General features: G+C 38.2%; 3 protein-coding genes across 4 annotated transcripts; 1 reads left to right on the forward strand and 2 right to left on the reverse strand.

Annotated features, from left to right (window-relative positions):
• Window positions 1–820: 820 nt before the first annotated feature.
• On the reverse strand, window positions 821–18,452 carry LOC126375302 (molybdopterin synthase catalytic subunit). Its single transcript, XM_050022242.1, has 7 exons — window positions 18,320–18,452; window positions 17,128–17,243; window positions 8,333–8,505; window positions 4,502–4,623; window positions 2,912–3,026; window positions 2,113–2,336; window positions 821–1,308 (listed from the first exon to the last, which is right to left on the reverse strand). The coding sequence occupies exons 1-7, from the start codon at window positions 18,446–18,448 to the stop codon at window positions 1,201–1,203; spliced, it is 987 nt and encodes a 328-aa protein (XP_049878199.1). The 5' UTR covers window positions 18,449–18,452; the 3' UTR covers window positions 821–1,200.
• Window positions 12,430–16,428, forward strand: LOC126375257 (uncharacterized). The gene is made up of 4 exons (XM_050022182.1): window positions 12,430–14,043; window positions 14,159–14,879; window positions 14,969–15,257; window positions 15,342–16,428. Exons 1-4 carry the CDS (start codon window positions 13,223–13,225, stop codon window positions 15,626–15,628), a joined length of 2,118 nt encoding a protein of 705 aa, XP_049878139.1. The 5' UTR covers window positions 12,430–13,222; the 3' UTR covers window positions 15,629–16,428.
• A 36-nt stretch (window positions 18,453–18,488) lies between the features above and the next one.
• Window positions 18,489–21,531, reverse strand: LOC126375346 (molybdopterin synthase sulfur carrier subunit-like). Of its 2 annotated transcripts, XM_050022291.1 has the most exons (3): window positions 21,462–21,531; window positions 20,950–21,045; window positions 18,489–18,784 (listed from the first exon to the last, which is right to left on the reverse strand). In XM_050022291.1, exon 3 carries the CDS (start codon window positions 18,773–18,775, stop codon window positions 18,509–18,511), a length of 267 nt encoding a protein of 88 aa, XP_049878248.1. In that variant the 5' UTR covers window positions 18,776–18,784; window positions 20,950–21,045; window positions 21,462–21,531; the 3' UTR covers window positions 18,489–18,508. The 2 variants fall into 2 exon arrangements, with proteins under 2 accessions (XP_049878248.1, XP_049878249.1); XM_050022292.1 differs by lacking the exons at window positions 20,950–21,045; window positions 21,462–21,531 and adding an exon at window positions 20,534–20,687.
• Between the last annotated feature and the right edge of the window lie 341 nt (window positions 21,532–21,872).

Consider the following 21,872-nt stretch of genomic DNA (forward strand, 5'->3'; position numbering starts at 1 on the left):
GATCAAAGAACTGCCTTTATAACTTTGGAACCGTTGAAGTACTAATTTCGGTATTTTGCAGGGGGTGAGTACTATTTCGGTACTATTTTTTGGCGTTTAAATCAAAGCGAAAGACCTTGTCGTTAACTCTCGCCAAATTTCGCTCACCGTCAAGCTAGCAAGTGCAATAAAACATGGCTATAAATCCAGAACCGTGATGGTACTTTTTTTTTTACAACAGGTACTATTTTTGTCAATAAGAGTACTAATTTTTGGTATGGTCAAATTCTTGTTTCGTGCCCATTTTTTTTTGAGGCCGCTAGCTTGACGCACACGTCTGAAGGATGTGTTGCAATTAATTTGTCAAACTGAGATGCGAGGCGGCAGGAGGTAGGTGTTCGCACCGCTCCCACTACACCCCCCCCCCCCCCGCGTCGCTCACACATTTCAAGTTTCGCAACGCATCCTCGCGTTTGCGCATTTTGACAGCTCCGCTACACATCATCGTACGAGACCTTTACCTCTCACAGCTCTGGTGGAAACCCCTACATTTCCACAGCACAGCTACACATCCTCATACAACATATTTGTTTTTATTAATATTTTTACTCGTACAGCTCTGGTGGAAAAGCAGCCTTATCCTGGCACTGCCACTATCACGGATCGGGATTCTGCCTACACAGAAAAAATGACGATAATCTGTCGAAATTTGGCGCCAAATACCAGAATTTGTCGGTCTGCCGTTCAAAAGTTATAAGCATTATTTGGTAGCAGTGCTAGGATAAGGGACTCCCTTAACCTATCAACTTGATATTTTGGACATTTTAAAAATAAATATCACTTTATGCTAATCGTTTATTAACGTACTTATTTACGTAATATATTAAATAACATTAATTACAGTTTATGAATCGCTACATACAGATAAAGTAGAAAATATTTTTTTTCAGAAACTCTAGGGCCCTGCCAAAATCAACCTGGACAGGACCCTGGCTGGCACTTACCCTGTGAATTTGGACTCTTAGCTGCCACATTAAACTCATACATTTATTGGTGGCCATTTTTAATGTGTCAATTTTAAGGTAATACCTAGGGAAATAAAGGGCATAGTGATGTACCATGGATGTATCAGTCGAGATTTAGTCGATCGATTCTGTTGTAACAAGCGTAATGCAGTTAGTATTAGACATCAAAGGTGGCTGCGTCAAGAGTGGCTGCGGGTCACGTGGCCTGCCTCTCCAGCTGTTCGATCTTGCGCGCGATGTCGTCTGCTGAGAACGTGTAGTCGGCCGTCTCTTCCTGCTTGACGCTGTCTGCTCCTTTGTTCCTCTGGGAAAACATAGGCATGAAGGTGTCTTCATAAACAAACAAAAAAATGTATTTATTTCGGGTAGGTACCCATATTGTAAGATACAATTATGTCACTTTAAAATTAAAAGTTATTACAATAAAAAAATAATAATAATAAATTAAAAATAATAATGAAATAAAGTTAAAAATTATTAAAATAAAAACTAAATGTACTTAAAATTAAAATCATATTTATTAAAATGAAAAACCAACATGACATAGCTTCACGCTTGTATCTCCAGCAGTGTATAAAAGAGGTGGTTAAGCCACTTTCCTGTTTCTATCCTTTTCTGTTACTCAGAACCTTTATTTGCTAGAGCGAGAAAGAGCGACCGCAAGTGGAATTCCATCTCTGCTTACAACAGTGGGAAATAGGTGTGAGTTTATGTATGTATGTACTTAAAAAAATATATAACAACTAAGAAGTGTGTCAGGATCGAAGCAAGTGGAATTCCATCTCTGCTTAACCTGGTGGGAATTAGGCGTGAGTTTAAGTATGTATCTTTAAAAATATACATCAACTATCAATCTTTTTTTTGACGTGACTTATTGTAGATTTGCCGCAGATGGCATTAACAACTTGGCCGGACAAATAGGGAGCGCTGAAGGCTCTCTCCCGGTACAACGTTTAAGACAACAGGCCTGAGGGTGCCCAGTTGGGCGCGAACCTCGACTTGGGCGTCGTCTGAGAGGGAAAATATTTGAAAGAATTAATAGACCCTAGTGGGTCGACCGCGCCGGCGGGATCGGTATCAGGGTCCTAACAACTATCAACTAACTCACCCAAAAATGCGCGTACTCTGGCGAGATAGCCTGTAGACTGGCTATTCGCTCCTCCATCGCCTTCAATCGCTTGTATATGTCCGGGGAGACCGGGCCGAGGTTCAGGTAGTGTTCTATGGCCAGCACTCTCTCCGCTATGGCCGCGGGCAGACCGCACTCTTGCTTCACTGGCTTCTGCTCGGCCTGAACAGTCTGCGGGCCCCACTCGTTGTGGACTTTGCGAACTGGAAGTAAGGTTGATAGGCGAGTTACCAACTAGTCAAATCAGTTACTTTTTACTAAACGTCAAAACGCGAAATTTGTAAGAAAGAGCACACTGTGACGTCATAGAAAAACGTAATAAAATATCAGACTTATTAATACGTTATTCTTGATTAAACTTCGTAAATAAGTTAAATAGAAAAAAGAAAATGTTTTTCGTTAGTTTTATATCTGTCTTTATTTAGTAATCAGAATTTCATAATTTATCTTGAACCTAGTACACGACCCAATTATACATACATACATAAACAGCAACACAATTCCATATTGCTACTTGACATTTGTTTGCATTGCGCACTTACTTTTATATGCGCAAGTGTCAAATTGCAACATTGCTTTCTTAGATGAATTGCTTCGATGTGGCCATTTAAGCCAGTATGGAATTGTGACATTCGCTCTCAGTCCAGCATAGAAGCAAATCAATCTAAAAAAGACCATAATTTGAAAAAAAAAAATGTCTGTTAAAATATTTTTTGCTATTAGTTGAGTATTAAGGCCCCCAAGTAGTTACAGCCCAGGGCCCCACAAACTTACTTACTCTTCAAATGTCCCTTGGAGTCGCTTCTCCTGACAAACTGCGCCTTCACCCTGGCACAGGTCTCCTCCTCATCTCCTCTGCCGGGCAGGAAGTCGTGTATGTTGCTGATGTTCACCTGATAACATTTTGTTCGTTTCGTTGGTCCCGGTTACTATTTACTAATGTCAGTATCCGTTACATGAGCCATGTCAGGGGCCGTTGGCGGCTCAATCATATCCCTGACACCAAGGTTGATGAGGCTGGTATTCCACCTCACAATCCACACGATAAGAAGAAGACCGTGTGCCGCCTAGCACGTAAGTGCGAGCGAGACAGACAATCCGCGCCCGCTCTCCCTTACTCCTTACCATTTAAGACTAAAGTAAGACCCAGGGGGGGTGACGTCGGCGATACGCATTGGTGAGCGGCGGGGAGTTACCGTTCTATACGCAGTATTATTCATTATTCTATGTTGTGATGCAATTATAAAAAAAGAATACGAATCATTGCAAACATCTTAATCTCTTTCAATATGAAGTACAGTTCTTGGAGCAAAACCACGACAGATCCACACGATAAGAAGAGACCTGATATCACAACATAGCATCATAGTACGCAGAGTGTGTTGTACACAGGGTGTTAGTGACATCGTAACGAAAACTTTGAGGGATCATTCAGACTATGATTCTGAGTTGATATCAAGTGGAAGTTTTCATCGCAAAAGTATGGAACTGAAAATAATTAATAAAAACAGTAAAACTTTCATGAAATTTCTGACGAGACATTCCGCTTGATGTCAACTCAGAATCATGGTCTGAATCATCCCTATCAGTATTTGTTACGGTGTCAGTACCACCCATACGCAATTGTATGGCTACCTGTACGTACTTGTATGGCGACTTAGTTACATAGTAACGAATACTGAGGGGGGTGATTCATCTCATTATTCTGAGTTCAAGTTCAAGTGGAATTATCCATTGCAAAAGTATCGAATTGAAAATAATTAAAAAAAAAACATGAATTTTGCGACGGAAAACTCCACTTGATATCAACTCAGAATCATGGTCTGAATCATCTCCCTGAGTATTCGTTACGTGACATCGTAACACCCTGTATACACCTGAGTATACAAATGCACCTTTGAATAACCACAATACAATAGAATAGTATTTTATACACCCACTGAGCAGTGGCCAACCCAAAAAGATTAATTTGATTTACTTAATCTAAAATTTTGGATACAAAACATAAACTGCCTATATACGTCCCACTGCTGGGCACAGGCCTCCCCTCAATCAACCGGAGGGGGTATGGAGCATACTCCACCACGCTGCTCCACTGCGGGTTGGTGGAGGTGTTTTTACGGCTAATAGCCGGGACCAACGGCTTAACGTGCCCTCCGAAGCACGGAATCAATTTACTTTTTCGGACAATCAGGTGATTCAAGCCTGAAAAGTCCTTACCAAACAAAGGACAGTCTCACAAAGTGATTTCGACAATGTCCCCATCGGGAATCGAACCCGAACCTCCAGATCGTGAGCCTAACGCTCTAACCACTAGACCACGGAGGCTGTTAATTTTGGATAATGTTATCATAATATATGCAGTTACCTGATCTCGCTTCCTCTCTATGAAGTTCTGAATGCGCTTGTCCAATTCCTCAGGGGTCACGTTGATTTGGACCAGGTTCTTGTCGACCGAGTCCACTGGGGCAGGCGGGGGCCCTGTTGAACCTGAATATTGAGAGGTGAGTTAATTAGGATAATTCATCATCTCCGTTATCCTGTTCTCACAGTCCGCTTACCTAACCTGACGATTTTACAAGCGACTGCCTGCCTGACCTTCCAACCCGCGAAGGGAAAACCAGCCAATACTGGTTAGGTCACTTACCTCCGAAACGCATTCCTCGGGTAAGTGGGTTTCCTCACGATTCTTTTCCTTCACCGCTGAGTACGTGATAATCATTTATGATCCAAACATTAATTCGGAATACGATATCGAAAATCATAGATTTAGACCCGTGCTGGATTGGACAAAGGCCCCTGGCATGGCTCAAGTAACGACTACATACTTACATCAGTAAGTAATAACCGGGACCAACGGCTTAACGTGCCTTCCGAAGCACGGATCATCTTACTTTCGGACAATTAGGTGATCAGCCTGTAATGTCCTAACCAAACTAGTGATCACAAAGTGATTTTTGTGATATGTCCCCACCGGGATTCGAACCCGGAACCTCCGGATCGTGAGGCCAACGCTCAACCACTGGACCACGGAGGCCGTGCGGTTGTGATCGTAACCAGTGGAGGAAGTCTTTGGTCGATGGGTGCACATGACGAGGCCTGGTTCCAGATTTAAAACGACAGACGCGAAAAAGACAATAATGAGCGGGCCGCCCGCTTCGCTATCCACACCATCTGAATATGTAACATTTGGTTTTTTGGAATAAATCAAAGCTTGACGAAGCTTGTGCGGATTTTATTATGTATGATTTGAATATGCTTTCCCTTTTTTAATTATTTTTTTTTATATTATTTTATCAGTTCGTCAGTACTACTGACGAAGCTTGTGGTGGATTTACATTCTGTTTATTATTAATATTATTTTTAGTATTATTTGATTATCTGAATTAAAAATATATTCTTAATAAATCAAAGTCTACTTTCTAACTGGCTTGGTTACTTTCATTACTGTGCATGCTTAATTTGTAAATCAACCTTAATTTATTGCGATTAATTACTTGTTATTTCGTGTATAGAAGAATGTAGGAGGGATACTATGGAATCTATATTAGGTAGGTATTATTTGTATATAGAAATATTTCTGAATAAAAAATACAATTTTCAAAAAACAAACTTTTATTTTAATATTGCAAAAAATTATAATCACACTTAGATTCTAACGTATACCCTGCTACCTTCTAGTACACCTACGGTGCGAAAAAAACAGTGCATTCGTGCACAAAAATTGCAAATAAAATATTCTAGATTAAAAAAATAAACAACAAAATTTTGCTAAAAACCAAACAACCTTATAGAGATTATTAATAAAGTGATCAAAGTATAACAACAAAAATATTGCATTTATAATTCAATATTGGCCCCGATTCCTGCAGACACCGCCTAATTTTATTTTAAGTTATATCCGTCAGTTTCATATCCGTCGAAAAGGAAAGGGACGGATGATTCACAGCTCTTAATTTTAGGAAGAATGAGTAAATGAATGTGTCGGGTTATTGACTGATGTAAAATTTTTAGACGGTTGGTTTAGATTTGTGCTTAAAATTGACGTGTGTTCCATAATTTTTATGCTTGTCGATTACCCGTCCCTTTCCTTTTCGGCGGATAAGAAAATGACAGATATAACTTAAAATAAAATTAGATGGTATTTACAGGAATTAGCACCATTAGGTAACTAAATAGTATTTTTTAATATTATAACATGTATAATTTTATAAATTGGTTTAGAATCTCAAACTATAATGATTAGCATTCAACGCTCACTTATAGACAAACAAAGCCAAATCCCGTTTTTCACAGGGTCCGCTTACCTAACCTGACGATTTGACAGGTCCGGTTTTGTACAGAAGCGACTGCCTGTCTGACCTTTCAACCCGAAGGAAAACTAGCCCAATACAGATTAGGTCACATTTTTCGGTGATACGAGTTTTCGCATGATGTTTTCCTTCACCGCTGACGTGATAATCATTTATCACGTGAACAACGGTTTAGGCCCGTGCTAGTATTCGAACCTGCGACCTTACGGTGAGATTCAAGCGTTCTTCCAACTGGACTAGCATGGCTTCATATTGATTAAAATTAAATTCGATAATGATCAATAAATTCAACTGGATAAGGGTGTAACGTAATACTACTAGGGTTATACAGGATGTTAATGACATCGTTACGACAACTTTGAGGGATGATTTAAACCATAATTCTAAGTTGATATCAAGTGGAATTTTCCGTCGCCAAAGTATGAAACGGCAAATAATTAAAAAAACAATAAAATTGTCATGAATTTTCCGACAGGAAAATCCACCTGATATAAACTCAAAATAATGGTCTGAATCACCCCCCTCAGTATTTGTTACGATGTCACTAACACTCTGTATAGGGACTCACGCCACCCTTTACTAAAAAAACCAACAACATCCGCGCCACGAAAGAAGTCGACGGATTTTACAATAGACATCGTTTTTGCCTGTTGTATGAATTTGTATGTACTAGTCTATAATTTAGATTGCATTGGTTTATTTTTATTATATATATTTTTTTTACTCTTAAGTTATCGTACCCCCTCCGGTTGATTGAGGGGAGGCCTGTGCCCAGCAGTGGGACGTATATAGGCTAATTATATTAAGTTTATGTTATGTTTTAAGTTATCGTTGATTTAGCTTTTAGATAGCTTAAACCCTATGATGAAAGTTTCGGAGCGAAATTACTCAGGGAATATCTGTTTATAACATAACGTAGACTCACGACCATAACTCAATGGGGGTAGTCAGTGGTTCATCCATCGCAAGATTAACTAAGTACCTCATCAGCGAGCTTTCTGGTAGGTGGTGAGCCGTGTCGCCGTCTATAATGGTCTACGAAACTGTGTTTGATAATTCATTGATGCAAGTCCGGTACCGGAGTTTGAAGTTACGCTTCCCGATTGAGACCTAAGCCTGTGTACCACAGGACTACTGTGTTTTTTTATTTATTTAACCGAGCTTTCTCTGTGACATGTGGGTACTTAATTAATCTTGCGATGGTGTCTGACTACCCGAATTGGGGTATAATCGTGAGGATAAGCACCATCCCCCAGCATTATCCCGTTTTTACACAAGGTCCGCTAACCTAACCTGAAGATTTGACAGGTCCGATTTTTTACATAAGCGATTGCCTGTCTGACCTTCCAACCCGAAGGAAAACCAGCCCAATACAGGTTAGGTCACATACCTCCGAAAATGCATTTCTCGGGAATGTGGGTTTCCTAATGACGTTTTCCTTCACCGCTGAGAACGTGATAATCATTTATGATTTAAAGATTCGAAAACTAATTCAACAATTATTGGTTTAGGCCGATATATTCGAGAGGTAAGCGTTCTACCAACTGCGTAACCACGGCTTTTCATATCGTCACTGAAAAGGCAAAATTACATAAGCGCCAAAATAACCTAAAATAGTACTCCATCTTATGATATCTATTGCTAGACATAGAAATTGAAAAAATAATGTAAACTTACGTTGACGTCATCTAAATTGTATAAATGGGTAAAAAGTTATGATAAAAAACGAATAAAATACTTTAAACGGGTTTTTCTTGAAATGGCATTTTGGCGCTTACGTAATTTTGCCTTTTCAGTGACGATATAGTCGTGAGCATTTTGTGAAAGAAAAATAGGGTGTTAAGAGTGGCCATTTGCGGCAGCCTTATTGCTACTAGCCCACGCACACTCAGGGTTCTCCTTCCAGGAGGCGCCGTGCTCGTACACCTCGCGCTTCCATATGGCCACGCTGCTCTTGAGGCGCTCGATGCAGCGCGACACCGCGTCCAGCGAGTCCCGTCTGTGCGGGCTCGACACCGCTATCACGACGGACGCCTCGCGACACGGCACGTTGCCTAGTCTGCAACAGAAGATAAACTTCTTTATGGGGATTAAAAAGGCCACATCGAAGAAATCAGAATCATTCATTCACCGTAATTATCATGGATAACCTTGAAGGTCAATGTAACATTTTTGTATTTACGTCATTTCGCAAGGTGCTACGGCTGAGGAGAAGAAATGACAAGAAACTGCAACAGCAACACAGAAAAAAAATCCGGCACATCACTGTCAGCGACTGTATCTTGAAATTGACTAATCCTAAAATGATTTTTGTTTTTATACCACTCACCTGTGCTTAGGGAAACTCACAAAGAAAATTAAGTCGAATAAAAATTCTGACTCGGACGGTACTTGAACCCGCAGCACCTGTCAAGCAGGGAATAGCCTGTCCATGTCGGCTTAATGACGATACATAGATTGAAAGAATTTCTCATGGACAGGAGGAGGACCCGGTGGTGTAGTGGTTAACACGCTCGTGCCGGCTTGACAAGAGCTGCGGGTTCAAGTTCGAAACTCAGAAGTACATCAATACATAGACATGCCAACGATCACAGAAGAAATTGAAAAGTACAACAAAAGGCATAAGGAACGGTTGAGTAACCATCCAAATCCCTTAGCAACTATGCTGTTGGAAGCTAGCAACAGGGTGAAGAGGCTCAAAAGGAAGGATGTTCTTGGGCGCTGAGTACTATGGAGATGGTGGCATTGGTTGCTTTACTTCTAACTAATCAATTCACACACCAAATCTGATTAAAATCTTGCGACTGATTGCAGATATTTAAACAAAAAAACAAAAAAAAAAGATTGAAAGAATTTCTCATGGACAGGAGGAGGACCCGGTGGTGTAACGGTTAACACGCTCGTCCCGGTTTGACAAGAGCTGCGGGTTCAAGGCCGTTCGAGTCAGATTTTTTTTCGATTTAATTTTCTCTTTGTAATACAGCTCATTTCAAATAACCAGCGCTCCCTACAGATTGATCGAAGCTTCCCGGACATGGATTGTGTCCTTCGCTCCCCAGCGTGTTCATAATCCATCTTAGGGTTTCAAATCACTTTAATTTAATAATAATAATAATAAAAAATATATTTATTTCAGATTCTGCATCCATATTATGTTAGTAAAACAATGGCCCCGATTCCTGCAGACACCGCCTAATTTTATTTAATGTTATATCCGTCATTTTCATATCCGTCGAAAAGGAAAGGGACGGATGATTCACAGCTCTTAATTTTAGGAAGAATGAGTGAATGAATGAATAACCCGGGCGAATCAAAAGGTACGTCGCTGGTATGCAATCCGTTTGAAAGAAAGAAAGAAAGAAACATTTATTACTTCCGGACACCACAGACACAGACAGACAGGTACATTACATTTAACACAGGACAGAAACCACACGGAAATCAATAAATACACAGACAAAAAAAATATATAAAATAAAAAAAATACCAAAACAAAAAGAAAAACAAACCAAATTCATAAAACAATAATAATAAAACAAAGTGTCTAAATGCAACGCACTGACGGCCCGATCATCTGCGGTGGAGTCCGGAATAAAAGGACCTCGCTCAGCATAAGTCGCGGCGTGAGCCACGACGCTGGTATCTACTGACGTGCTGTCTACTTAACTGTGTCGGGTTATTGACGGATGTAAAACTTTTAGACGGTTGGTTTAGATTTGTGCTTAAAATTGACGTGTGTTCCATAAATTTTATGCTTGTCGATTACCCGTCCCTTTCCTTTTCGGCGGATAAGAAAATGACAGATATAACTTAAAATAAAATTAGATGGTATTTACAGGAATTAGCACCAATAGAGACTTACGAACTATGTTAGTATATTAAATTAAATGACATTACTTGGCCACACGGCGTATAGGTAACACGTGAGTCATAACCCAGTGTTTCCAGAATGGGCCATCCATTCTCTAATTTAATTTAATTCCATAATCTAATTTATTTTAAATTCATTTTGACAGGAGCAAAACTAGCTCTATCTCTTTCTTACGCTTATTGTAAGTGAAGGCACTAATTTAAAAGCCTTTTGACTAAAATTATACCACTTTTATGGCACGAGTTCATTACAATGACAGCAGTCGACGCGGTGCGAATTATATCGAGGGTTTCAACCAATAGACGCAGCGAACGCTGTCTACGTGGATAAGCGGCGCACGGCTATTGGTCGTACGTAACCCTCGATATAATACGCTCCGAACGCGGTGAGGCTGAATAGACACATACTATAGTATATTATCGCCCAGTACGAGAGACGAGACATACTTGTCACGTAAAGTTCGTGTGCGCCCAAATAGGCACCAGTATTTTCCTATTACCAACACAACTATACTGTGTAATCGTTGTTCATCGTCATCATCATCAGCCCATTAACGTCCCCACTGCTGGGGCACGGGCCTTCCCTATGGATGGATAGAGAGATCGGGCCTTAAACCATCACGCGGGCCCAGTGCGGATTGATGGTTATTAACGGCTGCTAATGCAGCCGGGACCAACGGCTTAACGTGCCTTCCGAAGCACGGAGGAGCTCGAGATGAAAACTTTTTTTTTGTGGTCACCCATCCTATGACCGGCCTTTGCGAAAGTTGCTTTACTTCAACAATCGCAGACCGAGAGCGTTAACCGCTGCGCCACGGAGCTCCTCGTAATCGTTGTTAGTATGTTTTTATTCATACCTACCTAATGTTTTTGTGCATTTACCCAGGTACCTATTACAGTAATGAATGATATAGCAATTTCTAAGAGGACGTGGGCAATTTGCTTTGCAACCGGCCTTGTATGTTTCAATTGAAATGTGTACGTGCACAAAGGAATACTGTTGTAAATATGCCGCTTGAATTTGATAGAGATAGTAATTTTAGCAAGTCTCGTACCGACGCAACGACAGCTTTCAACGAGAACCGGTTAGTTTAATGAGTAGCCTGAATAAATATACCTACAGTGACTTTCACACGACACCATAGAATAAAGAATAATACTACGTATAGAACGGCCATCCTCGGCTCCCCACACAGTTGATATTTATTTTCATACTGCGTTTACATGAAACAATGTAACAATAGGCTAATTTCCAACTAGTCAAATCAGTTACTTTTTACTAAACGTCAAAACACGAAATTAATATGGAATTTGTGTGAAAAAGCACACTGTGACGCACACTGATTATTACGTTTTTCGTGATTAAAATTCATAAATAAGTTATATAGAAAAAGAAAATGTTTTTCGTTAGTTTTAGATCTGTCTTTATTTAGTAATCAGAATTTATATTGAACCTAGTACACGACCCAATTATCGATACTACTCAAGACTATTGAGATAAATGACGCGGCGGTTCGACCTTGTATGTTATAAGTAATCGACATACTAATGATAAAAACTGATGAATAAAAAATGATGCAATCTCCGTGTGGGGATTTCAATGTAATTAAATGCTTATTTCGTCTGTTAACTTATGAAAGATAAGTGAGGAATATTTTGTACATCTCGTAATAACATAACTTACCCATACATACGTGCAGAGGTAAACAGTATGTGTTATGCTATGGTATTACTTAGGGGACGCAGGCGTTATGATAGCATAACACCATCCGAGGAAAGGGATGAGGTTATATAATCCTAGTAAAAAATAAAGCTGTGGTCTAAATTTATACCCGGAAAATAGAAAGAAAATCGAGGTTTGTTTAAAGAGAATCACAACAGCAGTCTCCGCACGTCAGTCGCGCCGATGTTACACGTGCCCCCACCGGGAATCGAACCCAACCTCTAGATCATGTAACTAAGACACAATCACCGCATCACCTGTTATCTCTTAGCAACCAAGAAGTGTCCTTTGCCTTGTACCTATAAACTACTTCAACCATAGAACTCGTATAATAAATAGACAAGCCATCTCTGTAAAAAAGTAACCGCGGCGCGTCTTGTCACAAGCGACGCACAGTGGTCCCATTTTGAAAATTTGTGGACATAGGACCGAAAGTCGGAATTTCGACCTGATTTGTTTTTTATAAGATAGCTCTTGACTAGACTAACAACTTTTATTCAGTAGAAAATCTCTAGGATTGATAGTTTTCGAGAAAAAAAATATTGTTTATTTTTTTGTATGGAACAAAATACATTTTATTTTTTTTCTAGAGTTGGGCGCATTTGGCGCGGGTTTCGCGTTCATAGGGTGTTAGACCAATATGTTCTGTACCAAAAACTAATTTTACCTTCTGCCGCCACCTGCCGCCCCGCGAATAAAGAGTGATTGAAAATCTCGAAATTAATTGCCGATATTTCGTAAACTACTTGCCTTAGCTGAATTATTTTTATGGGTTTGCTATGTATTACATTTTAGACAACTACTAAGTTCGTAAAAAGCAGCAAAAATAATAAAATTGAAACTTTTATTTTTTTTAATATGATAGCTGACGAGTTTCAGAAACTAAGGGAAATAGTATTATAAGATGCAAATCGGTAAAGTATATCCTTAAACCTTTCAAAAGGTTAGTCAAAACAACAAAAACACGCATACTTATGCATGCACCCTTTGAAGATAAACAAACAAATGAGTCATCATTATACTTTGCTCCGATTGGCTGTATTAGCTCAGGTAGCTCGGGCGCCGGGCGTACCGTCACGTAATGAGGTTCTAATCATGTGTATTAATATCACACACCTAATTGTTTGACCCCATTCTGTTCTTGAACCTTAACTGTGAAAGGATATAGAAGTTACTATTTGCAATGGCTGGTTTTGGAAGTTATTTAGATTTTTTCCTTATTTTAAGGGAAAGTGGTGATTTAAAAGATTACGATCTTTTACTAAATAAAATTGTGTCAAAGATACCAAACGAAATATCTGAAGGTGATCGTTTAAAAATTCGGGAATTTTCCCGAGAATTCACGAAGCGTTTAACTAAAAAGTGGATTGAAGCAAACAGGTGTCAAAAAACATTTATGAATCGGGAAGGAAATCGCAAGTGGTTGGGATCAACAATTAAATGGCCAATGTGTGACACATGTGACCTAAATGCTATTATGGCTATTCCTGGGGAAACACCTGATGAAGACACGGAGAATACGATTGCTGAGTTACCGATCGAATCTGTCAGCACTACAGACGCATCGACTTCGACTAGACAAGAGAAAAGGGTACCATTTACAGATTTAAGTAACAAGCAAAAGAAAAGACGGTCGAGCTCCTTTGTGGCTGAAAATACCGAAGAAGAACTTCAGTATTATTATATATCAAAGTTAAAGGAAAATGGGAAATCGGCTTTGGCAAAAATTATAGAGCATCTTAGCAATCACACTGATTCATTGGAAGAAGTATCAAAGTTAATATTTAAAAAAGCGGATAACCAAAAGCCCATTTGTGAAGATAAATCTTTAGCGCTCAGCACATCACTTGATCTATCAAAATGGAAATATCTGGTGCTAAGGAAGCTTCTTTTGGATGAAGGCTCTACTTCGCTGCCATCTTACCAGAAGCTTCTTGAGGCTAAAAAACGGTGTTACCCATCTGAAGAACACGTGGAAGTGACAGAAACAGGTGCTCGCATCAGGTAATTATCAAATGTTTTATTTAGAAGCAATTGCTATTCAGTATCTGAGTCCAATCAATGTTTTTTATTTTATTACAATCAATATTTTATCAATCTTTATGTTTTTACTTTGTAGGTTACAAGGACTATTGGACCACACAATCAAAAGGATTTTGCAAGACATGGGACCTATCAGAGCTTCTTCGGAGCTAAAATTGACATGGAAGTGGGGCCTTGATGGATCATCTTCTCAGAGCCAATATAAACAGAAATCATCGAATCTCGAATTTGATGATTCGGCTCTTGTGATGACAAGCATAGTGCCTCTGCGATTGGTTGACTCTGCAGGGATGACTATCTGGGAAAACCCAAATCCTTCGTCTACGTTTTATTGCAGACCTGTGAAGTTCACGTTTATTTCCGAAACTGCCTCAATTATAAAGACAGAGCACTTAGAAATGGAGCGCGAAATTTCAGAATTGGTACCAACGCAGTGTGGTTCTGTGGACATCGTTCATGAACTGCATATGACGATGATAGATGGGAAAGTGGCAAATGTCATCGCTGACGTCCCTTCGGCAGCAACGTGTCCCATTTGTCTGGCAAAACCAAGCGAGATGAACAATTTGGGACTTTTAGCCATGAAACCTATTCGCGATGATTTGTACCGCTACGGAATTTCGTCGCTACATATGAAAATAAGATGTATGGAGTGTCTGCTTCATATATCTTATAATATGGATTTTCAACGCTGGAGTGCACGAGGGGAGCACAAAGCATTGAAAGAGGCGAAGAAAAATGCCACGCAGCAAGAGTTTCGTGAAGAGACGGGACTCCTTATAGATATTGTTAAACAGGTACTTATTTTGTTTCTTTATTGACAAAGACCTTAAACATTTTGAAATTAAATTTTTCGTGTTTCAAATAATTTTATATTTTCTTGCAGGGTTTTGGAACAACAAATGACGGAAATACTGCAAGGCGCTTCTTCCAAGACTACAAAAGATCATCCAGAATAACCGGGATTGATGAAAATTTAATTCTACGGTTTGCTGTTATTTTACAAGTAATAGCTTCAGAAAAGAAGATCAATATTGAGAAGTTCAGAAGCTATTGCAAAGAAACGGCAGAATTATTTGTACATTTGTATCCATGGTACTATATGCCAGCAAGTGTACATAAACTGCTGCTGCATGGAGCAGAAATATGCAGTTACTTTGGACTTCTACCAATTGGTATGTTAGATAGTTTTAGTGATTTTAATGTACTATAATCTATTTACTATTTCGCGCTTAATTAAATATGCATTATTTTTACAGGAACCTTATCAGAAGAAGCCTCGGAAGCTCGCAACAAAGATTTCAGAAATGTGAGAGAAAAACACACGAGGAAAAAAGGAAGAATCGTTGCAAACGAGGACATTCTCCACGGACTTTTAATAAGTTCAGACCCGCACATTTCCCGAATAAGGCCGAAATTTTCAAAGGAAACTCATCAGTCATTATATGATGATGCTGTTAATTTGCTTCATTTGGAGGACCCTGACTTTGAAGAAGAGGAATGCTCTCAAGCAGAACCTGAAGACATTTCTGATCCACTGGAATAAAAAATCGATGGCTAGATAAAATCCAGCTCCCAGTTACAAACAGTCCTTTTCAGGGCTACAATACATCTTTATGTTTCAAACGACATCATGTACCTACTTTTCAATAGTGCGTTGGAAGTTACATCATTAGGTGCGGTCACAATACGTCCAAGCTACCTGAGCTAATACAGCCAATCGGAGCAAAGTATAATGATGACTCATTTGTTTGTTTATCTTCAAAGGGTGCATGCATAAGTATGCGTGTTTTTGTTGTTTTGACTAACCTTTTGAAAGGTTTAAGGATATACTTTACCGATTTGCATCTTATAATACTATTTCCCTTAGTTTCTGAAACTCGTCAGCTATCATATTAAAAAAAATAAAAGTTTCAATTTTATTATTTTTGCTGCTTTTTACGAACTTAGTAGTTGTCTAAAATGTAATACATAGCAAACCCATAAAAATAATTCAGCTAAGGCAAGTAGTTTACGAAATATCGGCAATTAATTTCGAGATTTTCAATCACTCTTTATTCGCGGGGCGGCAGGTGGCGGCAGAAGGTAAAATTAGTTTTTGGTACAGAACATATTGGTCTAACACCCTATGAACGCGAAACCCGCGCCAAATGCGCCCAACTCTAGAAAAAAAATAAAATGTATTTTGTTCCATACAAAAAAATAAACAATATTTTTTTTCTCGAAAACTATCAATCCTAGAGATTTTCTACTGAATAAAAGTTGTTAGTCTAGTCAAGAGCTATCTTATAAAAAACAAATCAGGTCGAAATTCCGACTTTCGGTCCTATGTCCACAAATTTTCAAAATGGGACCACTGTGCGACGGTGTGTAACGACACTGTACAGTCATGAGCAATATCATGTACCCTGTCGCAATATCATATTTGACATTTAATGAGACTATCGGTGTAATTTGTCAACAAAAAAGTTAATGTGACATGGTTCCAAAGTGTATACATATTGGGTAAATTGTATACTCGTGACCGTACAACCGATGTTCTGCTTTATTTGAGTATCCAATATAATAAATAACTGAGGCGTAGGGAAGCAACGACCCCATCACCCCCTGGTGAAAATAGACTAGTTTACAATTAGTCAAATCAGTCACTTTTTACTAAACGTCAAAACACGAAATTACTGTGGCAATTGTATGAAAAAGCACACAGTGACGTCATAGAGAAAACGTGATAAAATGTCGGACTTATTATTACTTTTTTCTTGATTATATGTTAAATAGAAAAAAGAAAATGTATTTTCTTTATTTTAGATCTGTCTTTATTTAGAAAACAGAATTTAATCATTTATCTTGAACCTAGTACACGACCCAATTCATCGGCGAACCTGGTGAATTCGACAGTGCAGCCAGTCTCCGTAAACCAGCTTGTGGCCAGCTGTTAGTGAGTGATGACAGCACGCAGCTGAGATCCTCCGAGAGTCGGTCAGGCTCCCGCCTTTTGTAGACTCCTTAGCGAGAGTCTATTTGTAGGATTTTAGCTCAACTTACCTATGGTAAATAGCTATTCCATGCACAGCAGGCCACTCCTGTCGCACCTCCTCGCATATGCTCTTCATTGCCTTCAGAGCCATCGGCTCGTACGCTTCATACTCCAACCGTAAGACCTGGGAACAGATTGGTGTTTCAATGGGTTGTGATATGAATAGAAACATGGCATATTGATAAATATTTAGTTATTACCTATATTTAAGCATGTCAAATCCCTTACTTTATCTGTATCATTATTTACTAATATTTACTAATCTGTGGTTAACGGTGCTGGTGACACAATTATTATCTCCTGTTAATCAATTCTATTATTTAAGTTTTTATTGTGAACACTGTTTGTTGACCCTAATAAGAAAAAAACATACATAACGTAACATAAACTCACGAGTATATCCAGAGAAAAATAAAGTAATGGAGGTTAGGGAGGATTTTAATAATAATTTACAGGATTTAGGTTCTTATTCATCATCATCAATTTAAGAGCCACACTCTTGTTGGTGCAGCAATTTCCATTACCATTATTACCATTTCAAATATTAAACGCGGATCGAATGACCAGAGGCAATGTTTAAAAGTCTATTATTTTTAAATAAATAAAATTCCAGTAAGACAAATCTACTATTTTATTTCTTAACTCTTTTACTTTCTTTTGTGCTTAGGGGTGGCCATCGGCTACCCCCTACACCCCCTTTGTTTAGAATATTATTATAGGGTGAGTCATTTAATAATTTTGTATGTTAAAGGTGTATGTTATTCTCATATTTCTTTAAAGTATCAATAGCATATCCACTGCCTACCCTGGTGGTAAATAAACGTGAGTTTATGTATGATGTATGTATCAATAGCATACAAACAAAAACTATTTTTGTACCAAAAGTACATTTGTTATCTTAAAACAACAATAAAGTTATCTTAATTATTAAAAAAAAACTTATTTGTCCCTCTTAAATATTATTAGGTTTTATCATTTGACATATTTCATAAATAATGGAAGAAATATTCACTGGTAACTTAAAATACGTTCTTTATTGCATATATAACAAAAAAAAGATGTAACAAAAGGAGGTAATTTCTAAAACAAATCTCTCCAACACTGTACTGTATAATAGGTGTTTTCATGAGGAAAGGCACAAAGGTGCTGAAGTAAAATAAAAAAATATATAATAACTGCTTAGTCTTAATTTTTACCAACCTTCTTATCTTCGAAATTATCTCGTGTTGTCCCAACAAATATAGACACGGCTCCACAGCTGTTATCCATTACCAAGTCACTGATAGTGTCCACTGATAGGGCATCTACCGTCAATTTTAGATGATCCATTTTTTTATTTACTTTTTTTTAATTAGCACAATGACTTGATAGTCTTTGCCTTTTGAAAAATTATCCTCCACTAAGGGGAGGTATCACAGCAATATTATCTGTCTCACTTATTTCAATATCTCTTGTTTCTTCACACACCTCTTCATTCTTCGCCAACAAAATATTATTCCTAATACTTCCCAAGTTGTATTTCTCAATAACAATGTTTAGAAGTTGTTGGTAGCTCAGTTTTTTAGGAAGAGTTATTGTTCCCTCTCTAGTGCCAGCTAAGTCCTTGGATCGGGCAAAAAATAATATTTTTACCGTGACGCAAAGATCAATTTCCATTATTTCATTCTGTAAAAGAATAATTCAGGTTTATTGCCAATGCCACAAATACACTTCTCATCAAAAAAATCGAAACACCTTGCAAGTTTACGTTTTGTCAGGATTATCAGAAAAATGTGTACATTTAGGAATAAATGTTAAATGTCGTTTAATAGTGAGTAATATGAGCTTATCAAATCTTAATGTTAATGTTCTAAATTTAAATGAATTTTTCATAGGTTTCGTATTTTGTTAAATGAGTCATTTTTATTCCGTATGGAGTATAAAGGAAATGGATAAAACAACACACGTAAATGAAAAAAAAAGCTAAAAAACGTTTATTTAATAACTTGTATTCCCTCCCCGAGCTCTAATTACTGCTTCCATACGGTTCTTCATCGATCGGATGAGAGTCACGATCACATGCTGTGGTATATTGTCCCATTCCTCTTGGATTGCATCTTGCAGCTGGCTAAGTGTTTCTGGGGCAGGATCTCTTGCTCGAATTCGTCTCTTTAATTCATCCCACAGATGTTCAATGGGATTCATGTCCGGGCTTCTTGCTGGCCATTCCATAATAGAGATATCGACTTCGTTAAGATAATCTCGTACGACGCCCGCGGTGTGAGCCCTAGCATTGTCGTGCATGAATATGAAGCCGTTGCCAATAAAATGTGCATAGGGCATCACATGAGGCTCGAGACACTCTTCGACGTACCGATGACAGTTTAGTGCAGGCAGACGTGGCCCAGACACGAAAGCAAGCTCTGTCTTACCGTCGGCGCTGATTCCTCCCCAAACCGTCCACGAACCGCCACCATAGCTGACCTTTTCTTCAATGCAGCATTGTGCATAGCGTTCTCCGTCTCTTCTGTAGACCTTGTTCCTTCCGTCGTTACCATACAGCATAATTTTACACTCATCAGAAAAGAGAACTTTGCTCCACTGTAGGTATGACCAATTTAAGTGCTCACGTGCAAAGTTAAGGCGCGCTCTTCGATGGTCTGCAGTTAATTTCGGCCCATTTGCTGGCTTATGCGGTACCAGTCCACGATCCTTCAACCTTCTTCTAATTGTAGAGTCACTTACAGCCACCCTTCGTACAACACGAAGCCGCTGCTGCAGTTGAAAAGCGTTAAGGCGTCGATTTCTTAAAGAAGTTGTTACAATAAATCGATCATCTCGCTCAGAAGTGACCCGATTCCTGCCAGATCCTGAACGGCGCGTGAACAAACCAGTCTCCCGATAACGTTTATAGACTCTATGAACAGATGACAGGCTTAGATGCAGTCTTGCAGCCACAACACGCTGACTAAGGCCAGAATCCAGCAATGCCACAACTTGGGCGGCTTCTGTGGGCGAAGTATCCATACGTTTTAGAAAAAAAACCTTTTTTCAGACGTCCCAAAGTCACAGTATTGAAATAAAAAACAAAAAGTTTAAGGATAGGCGCCAATTTTTAGTTTTTAAACGCTAAATGTACTCCAACCCTAAACACACATTTGTCTCAAAACAGTGATTCATTTCGTTTATAAGATAAACAAATGAAATTCTAATTTTGAATTTAGAATTTTCGCTTATTACTGTAATGGCCAAACTGCCAGCTATACATTTATGTATTTTTTTTCATCGTATGAATTCTTTTTTGTGTTAAATTCGGACAGAAACAATGAAAACGGAAGTGTTTCGATTTTTTTGATGAGAAGTGTATTAAAACTTTAGGGAAAGTAACTAAACTAATACAAATATTATATTTTTAAAATTTGTTCTACAATATACCTGTAGTTCTTCCAAATCAAACAAAAAAAAAATAAGTTTCAGAATGTTATTCTTTAAATTTTTTTCCGATAATATCTCACACAGCACACACACACACTCCGTATGACGGTTTCAATGATACTGGCTGGATACAAATCAGTCTGTCAATGGGCTCACGGTTTGGTAGATTCGACGGCAAATGTTTCGTAAATAATCAACCGAGCCGCTCAGCCGTAAAGTATAAATTAAGGTGAATTTGTGATAAATAATAATGACGCTCTATTTACAAATTAGTTATGCATACGTCTATTTACTCGACAATCAGATGGTATCGAAGAAATAACATTATTATAAGCTAAATTTTGAATCATACGCAATTGAGGTTATCATTTTATATTCACGCGTTACACGCCACTAAAGTTACTAAATATACTTACGGACTCATATTAATTATTAAAACTTTTAGCGATCACAGTTTTGAACGTATTTCTTTGTATATTATCCAAGAAAACTAAAAAACCATTCACATTCACCTTGATTTTTTTTTTTTTTGTTTTGGTTTTCCCCGAAGGGTAAGGCAAAGGGAACTATGCCCATACAGCCATGTCTGACGTATTTTTTTTCTTGATGATTAATGAAATGATGAAAGGTGATGATGATGAAACCTAAGCCCCCACCCTCGGAGTAGACTCCTACTCCGAACCCCAAACGAATTAACTCAAAAGTCCGCATAAACTTTTGAGTTATGAAGCGGCTTCCCAGCACGAAGCGAAAATAGGCAGATACACTTTGTTTATTGAATACTCCAATATAATAACACTCGCGAATGTCTTCCGACTAACTTAATGCGATCATTAATCACAAAACACCACTTCGTATTAATTATTTAGATTACTCAATGAAGAAAGCAACTGTCCCGTTCCCGTTTCCCGCCGAAAAGCCCATTCACCTTGAACTTGAAATACAAAACAACACGAGGTTTATGCAGAATGTTTTGAATCTTTTACAATTAAAAGGCTGTCAAAACGTAAATTATGTTCTTTAAGTAAATGCTTCATTATGTTATTGTTTGCTTTTTCCACGAAAAAATAATAAAAGTATAATTATAATGTTTTTTAAGTATTAATTATTTTAATAACATTGTATTCAAATTGTACTAAATAAGTCAAAAATAAGTACTAAATAACTTCATAAACGTTTAGATATTTTTTTTTGTAAAGTATTTTTTATAATTGGTACACGAAAATGAGATAGCAAATATTTTGTATAGCATTGTCACTTTCATTCTTATTGACGTAGCATATTTTGTAGTTTTGGAAAAATGGTAGAATTTGGTAGAATTAATATAATTGAAATGGCA

The sequence above is a fragment of the Pectinophora gossypiella genome, chromosome 18 (genome assembly GCF_024362695.1).
Source record: "Pectinophora gossypiella chromosome 18, ilPecGoss1.1, whole genome shotgun sequence".
In the NCBI taxonomy this organism is placed as follows: domain Eukaryota; kingdom Metazoa; phylum Arthropoda; class Insecta; order Lepidoptera; family Gelechiidae; genus Pectinophora; species Pectinophora gossypiella.

Bases quoted from the DNA above. Each gene is read 5' to 3' on its own strand.
- LOC126375257 (XM_050022182.1), top strand. From the start codon at position 13,223: ATGGCTGGTTTTGGAAGTTATTTAGATTTTTTCCTTATTTTAAGGGAA. The intron at 14,880-14,968 runs GTACTTATTTTG...ATTTTCTTGCAG, and splicing joins TTATAGATATTGTTAAACAG to GGTTTTGGAACAACAAATGA. The intron at 15,258-15,341 runs GTATGTTAGATA...TTATTTTTACAG, and splicing joins CTTTGGACTTCTACCAATTG to GAACCTTATCAGAAGAAGCC.
- LOC126375302 (XM_050022242.1), bottom strand. From the start codon at position 18,448: ATGGATCATCTAAAATTGACGGTAGATGCCCTATCAGTGGACACTATC. The intron at 4,624-8,332 runs GTGCGTGGGCTA...CTCAATATTCAG, and splicing joins CTGGAAGGAGAACCCTGAGT to GTTCAACAGGGCCCCCGCCT. The intron at 3,027-4,501 runs GTAACTGCATAT...AAATGTTATCAG, and splicing joins TAGAGAGGAAGCGAGATCAG to GTGAACATCAGCAACATACA.
- LOC126375346 (XM_050022291.1), bottom strand. From the start codon at position 18,775: ATGGAAATTGATCTTTGCGTCACGGTAAAAATATTATTTTTTGCCCGA.